This window comes from Oryzias latipes, chromosome 6 (assembly GCF_002234675.1).
Source record: "Oryzias latipes chromosome 6, ASM223467v1".
NCBI lineage: Eukaryota > Metazoa > Chordata > Actinopteri > Beloniformes > Adrianichthyidae > Oryzias > Oryzias latipes.
In genome coordinates, this window is record NC_019864.2 from 28,194,788 (window position 1) to 28,212,101 (window position 17,314).

Here is a 17,314-nt window from a genome sequence, read left to right on the forward strand (position 1 = left end):
CGAAATGAGGAAAACTCACGATTTATGGTGTTAGTTATCAATATTGCAATGACTATTGAACTTGCGATACATTAACAAATAGCAAAACAACCCAAAAAATTATTTCCATTTGACTGCAACAGTTTAATCTAAATAAGAGTCAATATAACTTTAATTATGCTTCAAATGACCCTTGTCTAACATCAAGGGCTCCATCCCAATTGGTCAACAACAAGAAAGGGTCCATCTGATTGGTTAAATGCATAAAGGGATTTATCTGCCATAAGATTGTTTTACCACATTTAAGCTAACCATTTATCGCAATTTTCGCCGTCTTTTGCGATTTGCGTATTGCACAACTTGATATTGTGATACGGACAAATTTGCGATTTATTGTGCGGGCCTATGATGCATCATACAAAACCAAAAAAAATATGATCCAATGTCTGAATTTATTTGATAGTTGATGTTTGCAGAAAGCTTGTGCTTTTCTGCTTGTTTCTGTCCGGTTGCATCATGTTTAAGAGTCTTGTGAAGGAAAACAATAAAAAGGATGAACTGCAAAGGGCCGATCACAGAGGAGGGTGTGACTTCACAAACCTCATTAGGTGAGACTAATGGACGGTTTACCTCTTGCTGAGCGACTTTGTAAATGGAATCAGTGTCAGGAACTGGTGGTGTGGGACCCAAAATGCAGGAGGCCAGGAATAGTGGCAGAAAGTGACTGCAGGTAGGGTTCTTCTCAGGACACTCCCCAATGAATGCTCCATGAATGTAGCGTATATTTGAAACCTCACTTTGTAGCATTACTTTTCCTGACACGACAAAGTTCACAAAGCCTCTTTTATATTTCAATGCCACTCAGAGTCATTAGGACTCAATCTTCTTTGAGGGGAGGCAAGAGTTTGTGAATAGGACTTAAACAAAAGGAGAGGTTGGAGACCTTACAAAAGTAACCACTCTCCATCTCCCCATGGCCACATACCCTCAAGCTTTTGTGCTAAAACGCCACGGTAAGCAGGGAAGTTCGTGAGACTGCTTGCATTTGTCTCCAAACCAACCGGGAGGTGAAGGACATAAGCAGAATATAGTTGATCACGAGTGCATGTGTTTATGCACACATCACTAAAGTAGTGTTTGTATAATTTAGTTTGGATTAATAGGTTGATGATTTTTCTTTGGAACAGTTGCTTTTTCAGCTCATTCACCTTCCTCCTGACCCCTGCTTGGACAAAAGTCACTTTTTGGGGGCAAAACATTCAAATTCAAATTCTTTTTTTTTTTTTTTTGACCGCATGGAGACTCTTGTGATCTCTCTGAGAAAGTTTAACAGAAAGTCAGCTGGGGCTGCAATTGAAGGCATTGAGTTGGATTTCAAAGCCTAATAAAGGCATAACCAGTTGTAGGTAGAAATGTCAAAAGCTCCTATAATAGAGCAGGTCAGACATAATGCTGACCTCTGGGGTTGGGAAGAAAGGCGGTGGAGAGTATGAAGATGTGCAGGCAGGGGGTTGTAGCGGCCAGACATGCAGAAGGGGAAAAAGGCCGGTCCCCTGATGGGTGTCTTTCAGTGTGTCCAGGCTGGGAGGGAATCGGATCTGACGGATGGGAAATGTTCCCTCCTCCCTGTGACCTTGGCCTTGGATTGGTCCAGACTGCTGACACTGCCGCATTGTTTTTCAAATTCTCAGAAGCAAGCTTTCAAAGTCAAGAAACTTTCAGCGGTCGTGGTAAAAACGCACAAAATTGCTCCCTTTCAAAGTACAAATGTATTCCCATCCAGGCTCCACAATCAGCCGCAAAGCCTTTCTGGCTTCACAACAGTTCAACTGTTCTCCATCGGTACCTTTCACTTAAGTAAAAGCTTAAGATCTTTCTCACCACGCTTAAACTTATTCTGATGTTTGTGATTTTGAAAAAAATGAAAGAATAAAACAGACTAATAGTTCAAGCTCCAACCTAATGCTACGTTCACACTGGTCTTGGAAACATGCATTCAAGTGACCACTTGGTGAAAAGTCTGTTAAAAAGTGTGTAAATGTCCGTTTTTGGCCTTTGCGTACAGATCTCTCGCGTTCACGCGTCACTACACATCACCTGCATTTTGGACAATCAGGGACTAGTGACGTGTGGACCGTGTCCTTTTCAAAACACGGAAGTGCCAACCATCGTAAACGCCATCAAATCCTCAGCAACCATCAATGAGTCAGAGTATTTGATCATGTGTTTTGTTTTATCGTGGTACTTTAAATCCTCACCCTCTCCAGTGTAGTGGGTACGTCTCTGTGGTTAGTCAGTTTGTTCCACACGGCATCTATTCCTGTGCCTGGAGACGACAGATGGACGAATTTTTTTTTTATGAAGACTGCTGCTTCGTCCTGCTTGAAAAACAAGTCCCGGGAAGATGGTAATGCCAATTGTTCACTTGTTGCTTTTAAAATACTTTTAGAACCGGCTGCATTAACAAGGCCTTCAGCTTTTATTAACCAGCTGTTTTTTGTTTTTCTTTGGAACAAAAAGTGTTTATCCCATTATCAGAATTGTCTTTTGTTCATTGAACGATTCATTTGTTTCTCTCTCAAACGAAAAAACTGGAAATCGAATTCAGTCTATCATTCAGTCGTGTAGCTGAACTGGTTTAAAAACCTTTGTTATTTAACGTTTAGAAGGCCTGAAATGAAGAACTTCAGGTACCTTCAATGAAAAGAATGACGGCGTTTAGGTGTGGTGGACGTATGTCTCAGAAAGTGTGGACGATAGAACAAAAGCCATTTGTTGCAGTTAAGTCCAGCTCTCTGTTACGACACACAAAGGTATTCCAGCTCATATTTAGAGGCTCTGTCATAAGAAGGCTTTATTGAGGTCCTCATTTTGTGTATAAAGTGACCCATTTTCCCAATTTCAGGGACTTAATCTACCCGTCTGCTCTGGGCTGCTGACGTACAACCAGCTGGGTCATGATCCACAAAAAGATTTCTGGATGGAAAACTGAGTCATGCCATGTCATCATGTCAGAAAAAACGTTCATTATTAATCGTATTTTCTTTACAACTGTGCCAAAACAACTTCCTATAGTTTCATTTTGTGGTTCGATCTTCAGTTTACCTTGAGGTCTAGTATTGCATTTATGCAGATTAAGATTTGTATTTTAAATGATCAAAGAATTTAATGTCTGAAAACAAACATTTTCATTAAGCCATATTTAGACGGTTTGGATGTGGAAGTTTGGACCATTCTAGCATGAAAACACCGTTTTGCAATAACAAGGACAAGCGAGTATTTTGTATTGTCTGGTGCTCTGTGAAATTTATTTCCAGTTATGAAAAAGCGATTTTCATTAACTGGTAGTGGAAGAACACAGACTATTCAGGATGCATTTGCAGCAAAAGCAGTTTGGTGCATATTTACATCAATCTAGGGGTTTTATGTTCAGCGACTAACTGCATTTGCTGAAGAAAACAGTCGTTCCAGGCTGTAATTTTCAAGAGTATAAACTTTAATCCAATCCTCATGAGGAATCTAGCAGATTAATAAATGTAATGGGTCCTCTTGCAAACTAAAGTAAACATGTTTGTGTTTTAACTTGAAATATTGTAATAAAAATACAATCAAATAAATCAGTGTATAAATGGAGTCCTATCATTTCTTCAGAGAGAAAAGATTGTGGCCAGTGATGTGCTTTACGCTTTGGTCAAAATGCCACAGCTCAGCGACTTACATTCTTCACGTTTTTCAGAAAATTTGGCAGGTAGTTTTAAGCAAAATTTAAAATTCATCTGTGACTAGACGATGGCCGTTAGGGCACATTTAGAGGTCGCGCGGTGGCAGGAAGGCAGCAGCGGGATAATTGACTGATAGGAGGGTCTCCAAGGTCCCCAACATCATCTGATGATTAGCCTGTTAACACAACATAGAACATAAAAACAGAAAAGGGCTCCATCTGATTGGTCAAATGTATAAAGAATTTATTTAACTCGTTAAATACTTCAAGCTTACATAAGATTGTTTTAGCACTATTAACTGCCATTTTTGCAGTCTTTTGCGTTGTGTATTGCACAGCTTGATATTGCGATAAATTTGCGATTTATTTTGTAGGTCTAATTTAAAGTAGATGTGTCTCATATTTACTTTAGTTATTGGACTTCCATGTGTTGGGATAATTGGAGTTTTTTCTGCTACGTTTAAGCAGCAGATTAAAGACTTAAATCTGGAAAATTCTATCGTTTCCATGCTTTGAAAGTTAATTTTGTTTGGATTAAAAAATGTTTGAAGAAAACCAGTAGTGATAATCTTTTTGCACTTGATGTTCCCTGATGTTCGATAGCCTCTGAATGAACGGTCCTTCTCCTAGCCGTAGTTCTGGACTGACTTTAAATGTATTCCTGCAGTTTTCCCACTTCCTCTGGTATTTATTCCATGTTCTTTTTTTTCCCTCCACTCTGCAGGTCCAGGATGCTGAGAAGAGAATGAATTCTTCAGGCCATCCGAGACATCCACGTGTCTGTGCTGCTGTCCTGCCACGACAGTCGTTCTGCCTCGCCGGGACATAATCTGTCACCCCGCCCACCTTCTTTCACCTCTAATAGTGGACATCCAACAAGAGAGAAAGGTGAACAGACCCCCGTAAATATGCCTGGATGGAGGTCTCAGTGGCATCTTGTCCTCCTGAACTCCCTCACATGTGGCCTGGAGATCTGTGTGGCAGCTGGGATTACATACGTGCCCCCCCTCCTGCTGGAGGCTGGGGTGGAGGAACGTTACATGACCATGGTGTTAGGTAAGGCTTGGTGAACTCTGACAGATTTAACAGGAGTTTTCGGACAGTTTCATTTCAGGATAAATCTTTCTCACAGGTCCAATTTTGACCAACTTGTGGTAAAATTCTGTTTTCTGTTTCAGTAAATATGCTACATTAGAAAGATATATTAGAAAGTTTAAACACCTAATATATCTTCAGTCAAAAATACTATGTTTATCTCCAATAGCTCAAAAACTACACCGTAAGGTACACAAATCTTTGTGAGGAGGGAGCTATTTCGTGTGTATTAGTATTATTTTTGTAGTAATACATAATTAAAATAGATGACGGGTTTCATAAGGAAAACAGAAAGCAGTGACCGTCGCACTTCATGCTCTGCTGTAAACTGCGTTATGGGGGGAGCATGACATTTTGCTGCCCGTAGAAAAGAATTTGCACAAACATTTTCACTTACAGGCTCCTTACGACCTTGATATTTGGTTCAGGCCACCTCTGTGATCTGTTTAATCATTTTTCCCCCCTCAGACAGCCCATATACACCTGTAAGGGCATCTGGGGCTGAGGCTTAACCTGTGATACATTTTTTTGGATTGTGGGAGTCGGTGGAACACATGTAGTGGATCCACACATGTGGAAAACATAGAAACTCTGCTGGGATGCTGCCGGGATTAACCAGCACCCCACCATGCAACCCCCGCCGTATTTGCATGACTTGTGGATTTCCACACTGTAACAAGTTGACTTGTGTTGTGAATAGTTGCACTATTCCAAATGCCATTCACATGGTGCTCACTAAAAAGCGGCTCTTTCAGACATTTCCTTGTGACTGTGCAGATGATAGAATTAGAAGGAACCCATAAAAAAAGACAAAAAAGTTCCACACACACACACACGCCAGACAAGGCTTTTAAAAACCATGCGGAGTTGGAACAACACACACTTTCACTCACACCGCATATATTTCACAGCTGCTGGGAAAATGACAGCAAAGAGAGGCTGTTGGCTTATCTGGACATGGAGGTTATTCACATTTTCTTATCTTTGTTTTGTTTAGTGGGTTTCCAAACCGTTATTTAAATGACGGCAGAGACCACAGCAGCGTTGGATATTCGGAATCAACTTTATGTCTGTGTTACTGAAACATCTGTATGTTAGCAGCTGGTTAATGTTAGATTCTGCAAAGAATCACACAGATCTCCGGGTTCTCTTGTGCCTGCATGTCTACGATGTGTTTGACAGCGGACCCTATGTCGTTCGATCGCACCAAATAGTGAGTATTGCCTTGTTGAACAGCCGAAGATGTAAAAGAAAAACATGTTTGGTTACTTCTTTGTTGGTACGAGGCTCCTTAGACATAATTCTTGTACTGCATTAAATGGTGCCACACTTTTAGGAGATACATTTGAGGGATGAGGAGGCTCATGCCGGAGCAGAACGGTCCTTGTCCATTTCAAAACCCAACTCCTGTGTGCGCCGAACGGTTCACTGCAACGCAAAACTATAGAGTGATGTGGGAGTAAACACCCATCGATGCGTCCACAGCTCATTTTATTCAAGTGCTTTCATTTATTTTTCCTTACTTGTCCCGTCCAGCTGCTGAGCAAACAGACAGGAGCTGAAGGCCTCTTGCGATTTTACTGTTACAATAGTAACAGCTTTTTCATGTGAGCGGGGTTTAATGTGAGATTTGGGGAAATGAGACAACACTTCCCTTATTGCTGAGGTCAGTCTTGTTCCTTGCTGGGTTTGTTTTTTAAATTAGATAATTTTATCAGCCAACCACAAAAACATTGCTTAGTTGAGCCTTTGTCACAGCTGCCCTTACAGGAGGATTTGGGCAGTCTGTGGCTAAAAAACAAAGGGGCAAATCTGTATGAAAGCACCTGTAGAAGCGAAAATGTTAATGCACATTTTTTCTCTACTGGCGACGGGTTGTTGTGAACACTAATGCAACAGTAAAGGTGAGGTACATAAGATGCAGACGAGTCGTATGGATTTTTCATTTTTTCAAACATCCTCACCCCCACACCAACCAAGATCCGGTGGACTTTGCAAAAAGCCCGTCCGCGCTGTTCACGTGAAAAGTGCACACTACTTTTTTGCAGCCCGACCCACACACCAGGCATTTGAAGTGAGGACGTGTTTAGCCCTTGGTGTTTACACTGGACAAGCTTCTTCTTCCATTTTCTTTTTCGACCATTTCCTCACGCATGTAGACCACCTACAGTTGGAAGAGGCTTAGTTCAAAATGTCGAAGTGCTCAGAGTTTGGCAAGTTTTAACTGGCAACGCACGTTTGATGGCCACGCGTTCTGTATGTGGAGCTCAAAAACTGTTGTAAAAACTCGAGTAGATATGCGTGAAAGTGAAAGTTTTGAACGCAGAAGCCTGAAACGCGCTTACACGTGTTTACATAGACTTCTTATTTAGACTTCTTATTGGAAGTGGCCGCTTGAACAGGGGCGGTGTAAACGTAGCTTTAGGAAGGAGGAAATTACACAATCAGGGGTTTGTGTGGCGTCCTACTGGCACTTACTTATGACCTGCACACCGCTCACAAGCGGCCAGTAATAGGCTAGTAATCGCACCTTACCAACTACTAGAGTGTGGCGTAAGGACAACGTACGAAAGCATCACCCGTACATAGGTGTATCCAACTTCCATCAGCCTTACAAATGCTCGACGATACATATACCACACGCATGACAAAGGTACGTTCCATTTTCATTACTTCCCTTGAGGTGGCCATAGAGCCTCAAGGGAACAACAAAACACACCTGCGCCCTCTTAAGATGCAGCCTCTTCTCTACAACCTTCCATGGACCCAGACAACCCAAAAATCTGCAGCACCTGCACGGGTCGACCCGTGAATAAGGCTTCAAACTGTCAGTTCTGTTGTTCAAAATTAGTCCCCTCACTTTACATGAACGAGGGCCAATCTGCTTGAGTGCAAGAGCCTCGTTAGATGGCATGTCTCTGCCATTGACTGGTCTTCTATCAGCACAGTGAGGTTAGCTGCAAGGACGTCTACTGCACGCCATTTCTGGTGCTCCATTGTTACGGAACCTGGTCTTCAACTTGAAGATGCGGAATCCTTCGGATTGGTTTTTGGGGAAGCACCAACTAGAAGTTGCTTTATTGTACAAAGCTGAACCAGAAACTAAAACCGAAAATGTTTCATCCAGCTCTGTGTGGGGAAAAAGCCTTTTGGTAAGAAATTTTTGAGTTATTGGAGAAGTTTTCAAAGTATTTGAACATTTATGCTTTTTGTTTTTATTTTTACCGTCACATTCACTCTGTGTGTTCAATCCCTAACGTGTTTATAGAACATCTTGACTGAACCATTCCTGGTGTCATCTGCATATCTGTAACTGCACCCCAGGTATCGGTCCAGTTCTCGGGCTCCTGTTCATCCCTTTGATTGGTTCGGCCAGTGACCAGTGCAACAGTTCTTATGGCAGGCGGCGACCTTTCATCTGGCTGTTATCTCTGGGAGTGCTTGTGGCCCTTTTAATCATTCCCCACGCTGACAACCTGGCAGCCTTGCTGTCCTGGAGAGGCCAAACTTTTCAGGTAACTTAGAGAAGTCTGTACGCTTGACAAAGTGACAGCTAGATTCAATCAGAAGTGGGAGTTAAACAGCTGAAATGCTTTTCATGTGTTCCAGGTTGGGTTTCTTATCCTTGGTGTGGGGCTCCTGGACTTCTGTGGTCAGGTGTGCTTCACCCCGCTGGAGGCTCTCTTGTCAGACCTGTACCGCGACGAGGAGGACTGCGGCCAAGCCTTCGCTATGTTCTCTTTCATGGTCAGCTTGGGAGGCTGCGTGGGATACCTGCTACCTGCACTGGACTGGAGCAGCGGCGTGCTCTCCGTTTACCTCGGGGGCCAGGCCGAGTGCCTCTTCTCCCTACTCATCCTCATCTTCATTTCCAGCGTGCTCATCACCATGACCGTGTCGGAGGAACCCTCTCGGGGCAACGGTGCGGTGATTTCAGGGTCTTCACTGGAATCGGGGACCGGCGCGGCAGAGGCCGGCCGCTGTAGCGTCCCTCGCTTGTGCTGTCACCTGCTCAAGCGTAAACCCAGGCTGCTCCAAGCGGGCCGTTTGCTCTGCTTTCTGAGAACTTGCTGGCTTGTGACGCCGGCCATCTTCCGGAGCTACTGCCACGTCCCCAGGGTGATGAAGCAGCTGTGTGTGGCTCAGCTCTGCAGCTGGATGGCCGTCATGTCATTCATGCTTTTCTACACAGACTTTGTGGGAGAAGGATTATATGAGGGTGTACCAAGTGCGTCACCGGGAAGTTTGTCCAGACAGAGATACGACGAAGGTCAGATATGTTTTCGCACAATATTTTCAAATATTTGTCACCAATATATATTTTATGAAGGTGTTGCTGAGTTTCATGTGGATTAGACGGTAAAGCTGACGATCTTCTCAGAAGACCATCCGAATGTTTCCCCGCGTGGTTAAAACTGCAGACATGAAGGACCGGGGTTTGATCAAAAATGATCAAACTTTATTTATAAAATCAATCTGGTTTAGTCAAATTCATTTAGTTTTTAATTTAAGAATTCTTGATTTTATGTATAAAAGTTTTTCTTTATAACCAAATAAAATTGTTTTAGAAGGACATTTAACATAAATCAATATTCAACCAGTTTATGAAGAAAATTAAAAAAAATAGATATTACGCAATTTGTGAAGTTGTGAATTGAGTATTTAGGCAGTAATACTCATGTCTATGCAGAACGCCTCCCATTATTAAGACCCATAATCATCACACCGAGCCTAATTTTAAAAATGAATCGATATTTAGCCAATTTGTAAAGTAACTTTCACAAAATTAATCAATATTCAACCAGGAAATTAAGAAAATAAATTGATTTGTGAACTTGTGGATGCAGCTTTTAGGCAGTAATACTCATGTCTAACATGATAGACATGATAAGACACACACTCATCACACCGACCTACACAGCAGTAACTAGATGTTCTTGCACTGAACCGCACACACAGTTTATGTTCATCTTGTCCACATTATTTATCATTTTTAGACCTCAGCAAGCAGGAGACTCAGTTGAAGGCTGTAAAAAAAATATAGTTCATCATCACTATCACAAACTGTGACGGACATCCTGAGCGCCGTATTCTTTACTCTCACAGGTTTAGTGCTGTGATCACACTGAGGAGGTACATCCAAACATCTGATAATAAAAACACTTTTGTCTTTCACCAGTAATGAAGTGGTACGAGAAGTATAAGAAGGGAAAACGTTTGTTAATAACATGTTGGATTTGTTCACTACACAGCATCATGTCCCCCCCCCCTTTGACTGATGGTATATTCCTATTATTTTTACTCAATTTCAATGAATCACGGTGGATTTGAAGTCCCTTAAACGGTTTCATGGACATTCTTCTCACATTTTGTCCACCTGTCTTTCTCAACATCTCCTCTCTGCTGTTTGAACTTGGTGGACCCCAACCATGGGTTGCGGCGCTCGGAGAGAAATAAGGTCAAAGAGTCGGAGAACGATCGGCTTGTTCCTCCAGATCAGGTAGAGGGCAAAGTCTTGGAGTTTAGAAGTCTGAGTTGGGTTTATTTCACCTGAAATAAGGCGGATCTTGTGGAAACGCATCATTGCTTCAGCAGATTTTCCTCTGTATAAGAATAGTCTGTTTGTTTAAAGTGATTTTATTCACATTGGAGTATTCAACTTTCCTGTAGAGGAGTGTTACAGATCAGAAGTAGATGCTTGTATTCTGTTACTCTGGGAAATGATTTCTATTCTTCGGTGCGTTTGCTCTGCTGGTGAACGTCTGAGATGTTTTTATCGGGTTTGATGGGAGGCAGAAATGAAGTCACTGCTGCTTCCAATGATCAACCCAGTCTGTCAGGAAAAGTGTGTTCATAAACATGAGAAGGAGATTACTGAGACCGTTCTGATGACTCGTTGAGAACATGAAAATTAAAATCTCCTTTCTCTTCGATTAAACCACAAGTTCGGCAGGATCAGGCCGGTGTTTGTACGGGACTCTGGAGTAATTTGTTTACCAAAACAAAATCATGTTTTCTGTGTTTCTCGCTGTGTTTTTTATGGTTTCCACCAGTCAAAACTGATCAATAATGAGATTAAAGCCTTCTTTTTTTTTCATTTTATGAGTAACCAGCATGATGCAAAAGCGACGAAGGAATTCATCGTTCATAGATCCTATTTTGCAAAGGAATTTAAAACTCCTTCCTCTGTGGTTTGGACTTTAAATTCCACCTTTGTTGGTCAGGAAGACTTCAGCTTAAAGCATCCAGTCTGGCTCGGTCAGACTGGCCAGACTGAAGCCAGGAGGCAGACGGCCCCATTTAACATGAACGCCTCTGTGTTTTCCTTTTTTTAGGCTTTTGAAGGGTTTATCTAAGGACAGCAGCATCCACTAAGACAGAGTCTGACTTAACTTCAGACTGAGCTAAGCTGTGCTGTCTCCTACTGCCAGTTCATGGGCTTAAACTCTGTAAAACTTTAGATTGAGTGACAGGAACTCTGCAGTTTTTATGTGCAAAAATTTGTGTTGTTTTATACTCATGGCTGTCACTTCACAAAACCAAGTACTTGAGTGTATCGACATTTGAACTCTTTACAAACTCTCTGCACTGTGAAGGTCCAAAACAGACGGAAAGAATGGATATGCATCATTTCTAGAATACTTAATAATAAAATATGGTGGTTTGGGGAGAGCCTTAGTCGCATGCACCTGTCCGGGAGGTTGACCCGTACAGGTGCATGCAGCATGTTGGGTTGTCCGGGTTTGTGAGGGGTCGTAGGGAGGTGCAGCCACATCTTATATGGAGCACAGGCGTGTCTTGTAGTTTTGTTGAGGCTTGTGTGGCCGCCATGAAAACAAAACGTACCATTGTTGTGTGTGTGTGTGTGGTAAGTGTATTGTGGAAGGATAATATGAATTACACGCACTTATGACATATGATACGGTTGATGATGTTGTACAGTGCCCTAACACCACACTCTAGTTGTTATAAGCTGCACGTACTGGCAGCTTATAATTATGATTTAGCCCCAATGCTGCACACGTGATGCAGAAGTGCGGGTAGGATTTCCACACAAACTACACTCCGATTGTCTAATTTCCACATTTCTAATAGTCAAGCTGCACGATAGGAGCGCACACTTATCACGTGAACAGCACCAATGGGCTGTTTATGGTCTACAGGCTCACTGAGCGGTCCATAACCTTAAAATTTGTGCGGGCCACCTGTGTGACCCGTACAGGTTTGCCCATTCTACACTTGTGAAAGGCCTGTATCTACCTGTAAAGCCAGTTGTGAATAAGGCTTAAGCAACAGCCACACTGACCGCAGCAACTCACGTTCAAGCGACCACTTTCAATGAAAACCGCCGGGTTTCAGGTTTCTGCGTTCAAAACAGTCACGTCCAGGCGTCACAATGCAAGTTTTTAATTCCGTTCTGGGACTCTAAGAACAAACCGGACGTTCGCTGAACGCACGCTGAAAGTTTAACCAGCTGAACTTTCAATCGCTTGAACATCAAATAGTTGAACTTTGACCAATCAGGGACTTGGATTAAGTGTCAACTGTTGTAAACATGATCTTCCCAGCTGGAATTATGACACCAAGTCTTTCATATATCGAAATAGAGCTGTGAAAGACAAAGCCAAGAACAAGATTCACCAAATTTGCTCTGCTTCGACATATAGCACCAAACCTCTTCCAACTGTAAGTGATGGAAATGCACTTGTGAACAGTATAAAACAAGAGGAAGAAGCCCCTCCCTGCCTGGCTTGTCCGACATGCACACCATGGGGTGAATGCGCGTTCATAAAGCTGCGTATAGCTCATTCTTGAATGTGTAACACGACCGATGTGAATGTAGCACCAAAGAAAAAGTGCTCTTGGCAACTTTTGCTGTTCCAGCAATGAACTCACTTGATTATTAGTCCTGTTTGCAAAAATATTTCTATACCAGCCGAATTATTTACCCCAACAAGAGAATCTATGAAATCATTTTTTGTCAAAAAAAACTAAAGCGTAGAGTCTGAATCAAGTGTCTCATTTTATTAGTCTAAGCATTTTAGACAGGCTGGCTGTAGCACATGTTGGTTTCACGATGGTGGTACATTTCAGGCATTTTATTTCTTGACTTTGCGAGAAGTTACATTTTTTTGGTGATTTTATTTTTTACAGGAATCCGTATGGGAAGTCTGGGCCTGTTCCTACAGTGTGCTACCTCGACCTTCTTCTCTCTGATCATGAGGCGTTTGGTTCGCCGCTTTGGTTCCCGATGGGTCTACCTGAGCAGCATGTGGAGCTTCACTGTCTCTGCTTTGGTCATCTGCCTGTCCAAAAGTGTTGTTTTAGTCACTGCAATGACGGCGCTTACCGGCTATGCCTATGCAACGCTGCAGACTCTGCCTTACACCCTCACCTGCCATTACCACAAAGAGAAAGAGGTACGTGACCCACGGTAAAAATGTCAATGTGTTTGGACCAAATGTTCACAATTGACCAAAGTTTTTCTAATTTCAGCTCTACATGCCAAAGAGAATTACCAAAAGCAAGCGTGAAAATGGAATAACAGCCAACCGGGATTCTGTGCATTTGACTGCTACGAGAGAGGAGGAGGATGAAGAGGAAGGCCTTTTGAACCATAAAAAGAGGTCGTCTGATCAGCAGCCCCTCTTCAGCCCGGGCAGTTTTGAACAGCTGAAGAACGGCCCGTCTCTCCGCCCCAGCGCCGTCGAGCAGGAGGAAGCAGAGTCAGGATTTGAGAAGCGCGGCGTGGGCTTGGACTTTGCCATCCTAGACAGCACCTTCCTCCTCTCTCAGGTTTTCCCCTCCTTCTTCATGGGGATGATTGTTCAGTTTTCCCGCTCAGTCACTGCCTACATCGCCTGCTCCGCCCTCTTCGGAGCTGTGGCCATCTACCTTGCCGATCACGTTGTCTTTGACCAAAAAGACCTCAGGCGTTGAGACTTGGTGCTACAGATGGGGGGGTGGGGGGTGCTGGTGTTTGAATTGTAAAGCTGCTACAGATAGAGCTCAAGAATGCACTACTTTTCCACGGATGCCTCGTGGTCGTTTTTATGTCTGGTAGGTTTTGAAGAAGTAACTATCCCAATAGTTGGGTGATGAGCAGCGAGCAACTTTACCAACCACCTCAGCCGATGACTGTATATGAGAACTGGACTGAGTGACCCTCTTCCCCATGTCGTTCCAAGCAGGTATGGCTCCAAAAAGCCAAAATGCAATGGACTCCTAAATAGCTTTTACTTACTCAGTCATTTTATTGGTCAGAATAGGCATTATTGCTCTGCTATTTTTTTTTTTTAACATATTCTTGCTAATCCTCATTGTTTTCACTTTTTTTTTAAATTTAGTGCAGGTTAATCAACTTCTGAACTGGCCAATCAGATGCCTCAATGAAAGTAGGAGGTGCCTGCTGGCCCCCACGTCCAACATTCTAAACATTTGACAGATTTCGTGTATCCCACTTTTAAAGTGGTAGGGGTGTGGCCTTCTAGATCAGAAAGGGTTTTCTATGGGTGACGTCACACTCAGTCCAGTTCTCAGATACAGTCAATGACCTCAGCCATGTGTGCAGGTCAGATCCGCCAAGAGCTCTTGAATTCCGTATGTAAAGTCGTTTTATTGACCCATTTGGTGCCCATCCTCTTCCTCAGGCCCCATCAGCCACTTTTACCTGCAGAACTCTTCAACCTCACACACAAAACCGCAAACTTTTCTTTCTAAATTAAGTTCCTCCTGAGCTAACCCCACAGTTTTAAATGTACTTTTGGTTTAGAAACCTGTTGCGTAGTTTGGCTTTGGGTTCATCTTCTGTTATTAATTTTAGAATGGTGGTGACTGGTCATCTTATTTTATTTAATTTGTTTTCACAGATTATTGTCCTCTTTCATGGTCACTTTTTAACAGACTTAACCCTTGTGCTATCCTAGGCACTTTGGCATTGGGAGTTGGGTCATCTAGACCAGTGTTTTTCAACCTTTTTTGAGCCACGGCACACTTTAACCTTGACAAAAATCCCGCGGCACACCAGCATCCAAAAAAAAAAAAAAAAAAACAGAAATTCATGGTCTGTATTAGAGGGCTACATTGGGTTGGGTCCCGCCGGGTCCCGCGGGACCCAACCCAAATCTCGCGGGATTGGGCGGTTTCAATTGTGCTGCGGGCGGGAGCGGGCGGCAGAAAAAAAAACCCGCGGGATCAGTGCTGCCATGAATATCTCGTGAATATATATTAGCAGACTACGTTAGGCTGAGCGGCTGTTGGATTCTTATGTACTGAAGCTCCGTGAAGGCACCAGGTAGAGACGCCCAATGGCCTCTGTCATCTAACCTGCTGTTGGGGGTGTGCAACGCCCCGCCCCGCCTCTTAGTGTGTTCTTTAAAGCCTGATACCGCGGTCCCGTGTAGGCGGAGCTACCAGCTAGAGGTTCTGGTCTGATCGCTGCATGGAGCGATGTGTGCAAAAATGCATGATAGACACCAAGAATGTGGAGAGATCAGGTTTATAATTTTGAAGAGTTCTACTTGGTAATCATGTTTCCATGTTTGGGTTTATAAAATCATCCCAGCGAAAGTCTGCTTCAACTCCCGCAGTGAAAGCTGCGTCTGAATCTGACGCCCGTGTTTCCATCTCTCTGACAGAGTTTGAAGCCAAAGCCCCTCCTCCGCCTCTTTACCTGCTTTTCCTCTCTACCTGTTCACCTGTTCATATACTCTGTAGCTGACAGTTGTTTTTCCCCGCGCTCCCAGTGTATTCTACAGAGAGAGCGCAAAATACGGTCATCATAGGTTAACACGATAGTCAGGGTAGATAGCGCAGCACACGGATGAAAGAGCTGTCAATCTATCCGGCAACACTGCGCGGATAAGGATGGAGCAGGTTACCTGGCAGGGACATGATGTCAGTGGATGAAGCAGAAAAGAACCTCAAACGAGGTTCATCGTGAGTCACGCATGGTTCTCAGATCTGCGAATCAGCAAAACTGGAAAAGGCTGAAGCCAAAAGTATTTTTCTGTCAGGAAAAAATTAATTCATAGATTTTCAGCTCTGTTGAACCATTAATGTTTTTTTCCTCCATAAATTCAAATGACTTTGACCTGCATCTTTACCGGCTGGTTCAGCGTGCTTCAGGCCGTCTGTCTGCGCGCGGACACACGCACACTTTTAACCGAACATAATTTGTAAAAATATATTTAATAATTAAGTTGCAAATTTCAAAAAAGAGGAATGCATGAAAATATGAGGCTGGAGGAGGGACACGAATCTCTTAATTAAACTTTAATATCATCAAAACAAAATACGTGTTTTTTTCCTGCGGGACGGGAGACGATACAAAATCAATGCATCTCTATTACTGTGCGGGACTTAATTCTATGAGTTTTGCGGGTGCGGGCGGGAGTGTAACGCATACGTTGCGGGAGCGGGTGGGATTGGTCAGAAATTCAGCGGGCGCGGGCGGGAGCGGGATGAAGAAAATAGTCCCGCGCAGGGCTCTAGTCTGTATTGATCGACAGCCCTCCCCCACCCCGCCCGCCCGCCCGCAATCTCACGTGTATTTTTGTGATAATTGTGGCCGGAAAAGCAGGAAGTTGCGGCTGTTTTTTCTAAGAGATGAAATGAAAGTTAAATTAGAAAAATTTAGAAACTGTTTGTTGGGGTTTCAAGGCGTTTCGCAAGGACAACTCATTGTGCGCTGGGACAATGGCTCTTTAAGCCAATGCATCATGGGAGATGTAGTGTGAAAAGTGCCGAAAACTTGCAGAAAGACTGGCGTCTCTGAGATTTATTGTATTGTCCACTTGTTTCACGGTCTGACACCGGACTCTGTGGAAAGCTACACCGCTAAAGACGAGCTTTAGCCGGTATTTTTGTTAGAACTGAGCGACTTTATCAGCAGAATTAAGAACAAGGAAGTGAAGACTTTAGCACTTCTGATTGGTCAGACTGATGACATGTGATTAAGCCTTCAAGAATGATTGGTGGAGACAGTTAAAGGGGCGGGACTTTTCCGCAAACTGTCATAGCTGCAGGTAAATCGCGGTAACGTAATCCTTATCAAAATGTCTTTAATAGAATTAAATAAACACAAAGAAAAAGTAATTTTAAGATCTTTCATATTCCTAACTACTCAGTGTTTTATCAGGGCCTGTATGGAAGAACAAAGAGCTGATATCCTGGAGATGGGAAATGTTTTTAGATCAGTGAATGATTAATGAGGGCAATTTCTCCACGGCACACTTGACCATCTCCCACGGCACACTAGTGTGCCGCGGCACACTGGTTGAAAAACACTGATCTAGACCCACTAGACAGTGCGGAAAACTTTTTTCTTCAATGATTTGCGATCTTCACTGGTGTCCATGGATTACATGAAATCCTCTCCACCTTTATCCACATTTGTCATGGATAACACCTCAATGGTCATCTTGACTCCATAGGATAGCACAAGGGTTAAAAAAAAAAAAAAAAGTAGCACCATATGACAAATCCTACATTTCCCATAATGCTAACCTGTGGCATCTC

The 17,314-nt window shown here is 43.1% G+C and overlaps 1 protein-coding gene across 2 annotated transcripts in view; it reads left to right on the forward strand.

The window, feature by feature from the left end:
* Positions 1-14,174, forward strand: part of slc45a3 (solute carrier family 45 member 3) — a 28,212-nt gene extending 14,038 nt beyond the window's left edge. For both annotated transcript variants that reach the window (XM_011476478.3, XM_020704250.2), the window contains exons 2-6: positions 4,425-4,756; positions 8,120-8,310; positions 8,405-9,065; positions 12,950-13,215; positions 13,292-14,174. In XM_011476478.3, coding sequence (XP_011474780.1) covers positions 4,609-4,756; positions 8,120-8,310; positions 8,405-9,065; positions 12,950-13,215; positions 13,292-13,735 — 1,710 coding nt within the window. In that variant the 5' untranslated portion in view covers positions 4,425-4,608 and the 3' untranslated portion in view covers positions 13,736-14,174. The remainder of the gene's footprint in view (positions 1-4,424; positions 4,757-8,119; positions 8,311-8,404; positions 9,066-12,949; positions 13,216-13,291) is intronic.
* The last annotated feature ends 3,140 nt before the right edge of the window (positions 14,175-17,314 follow it).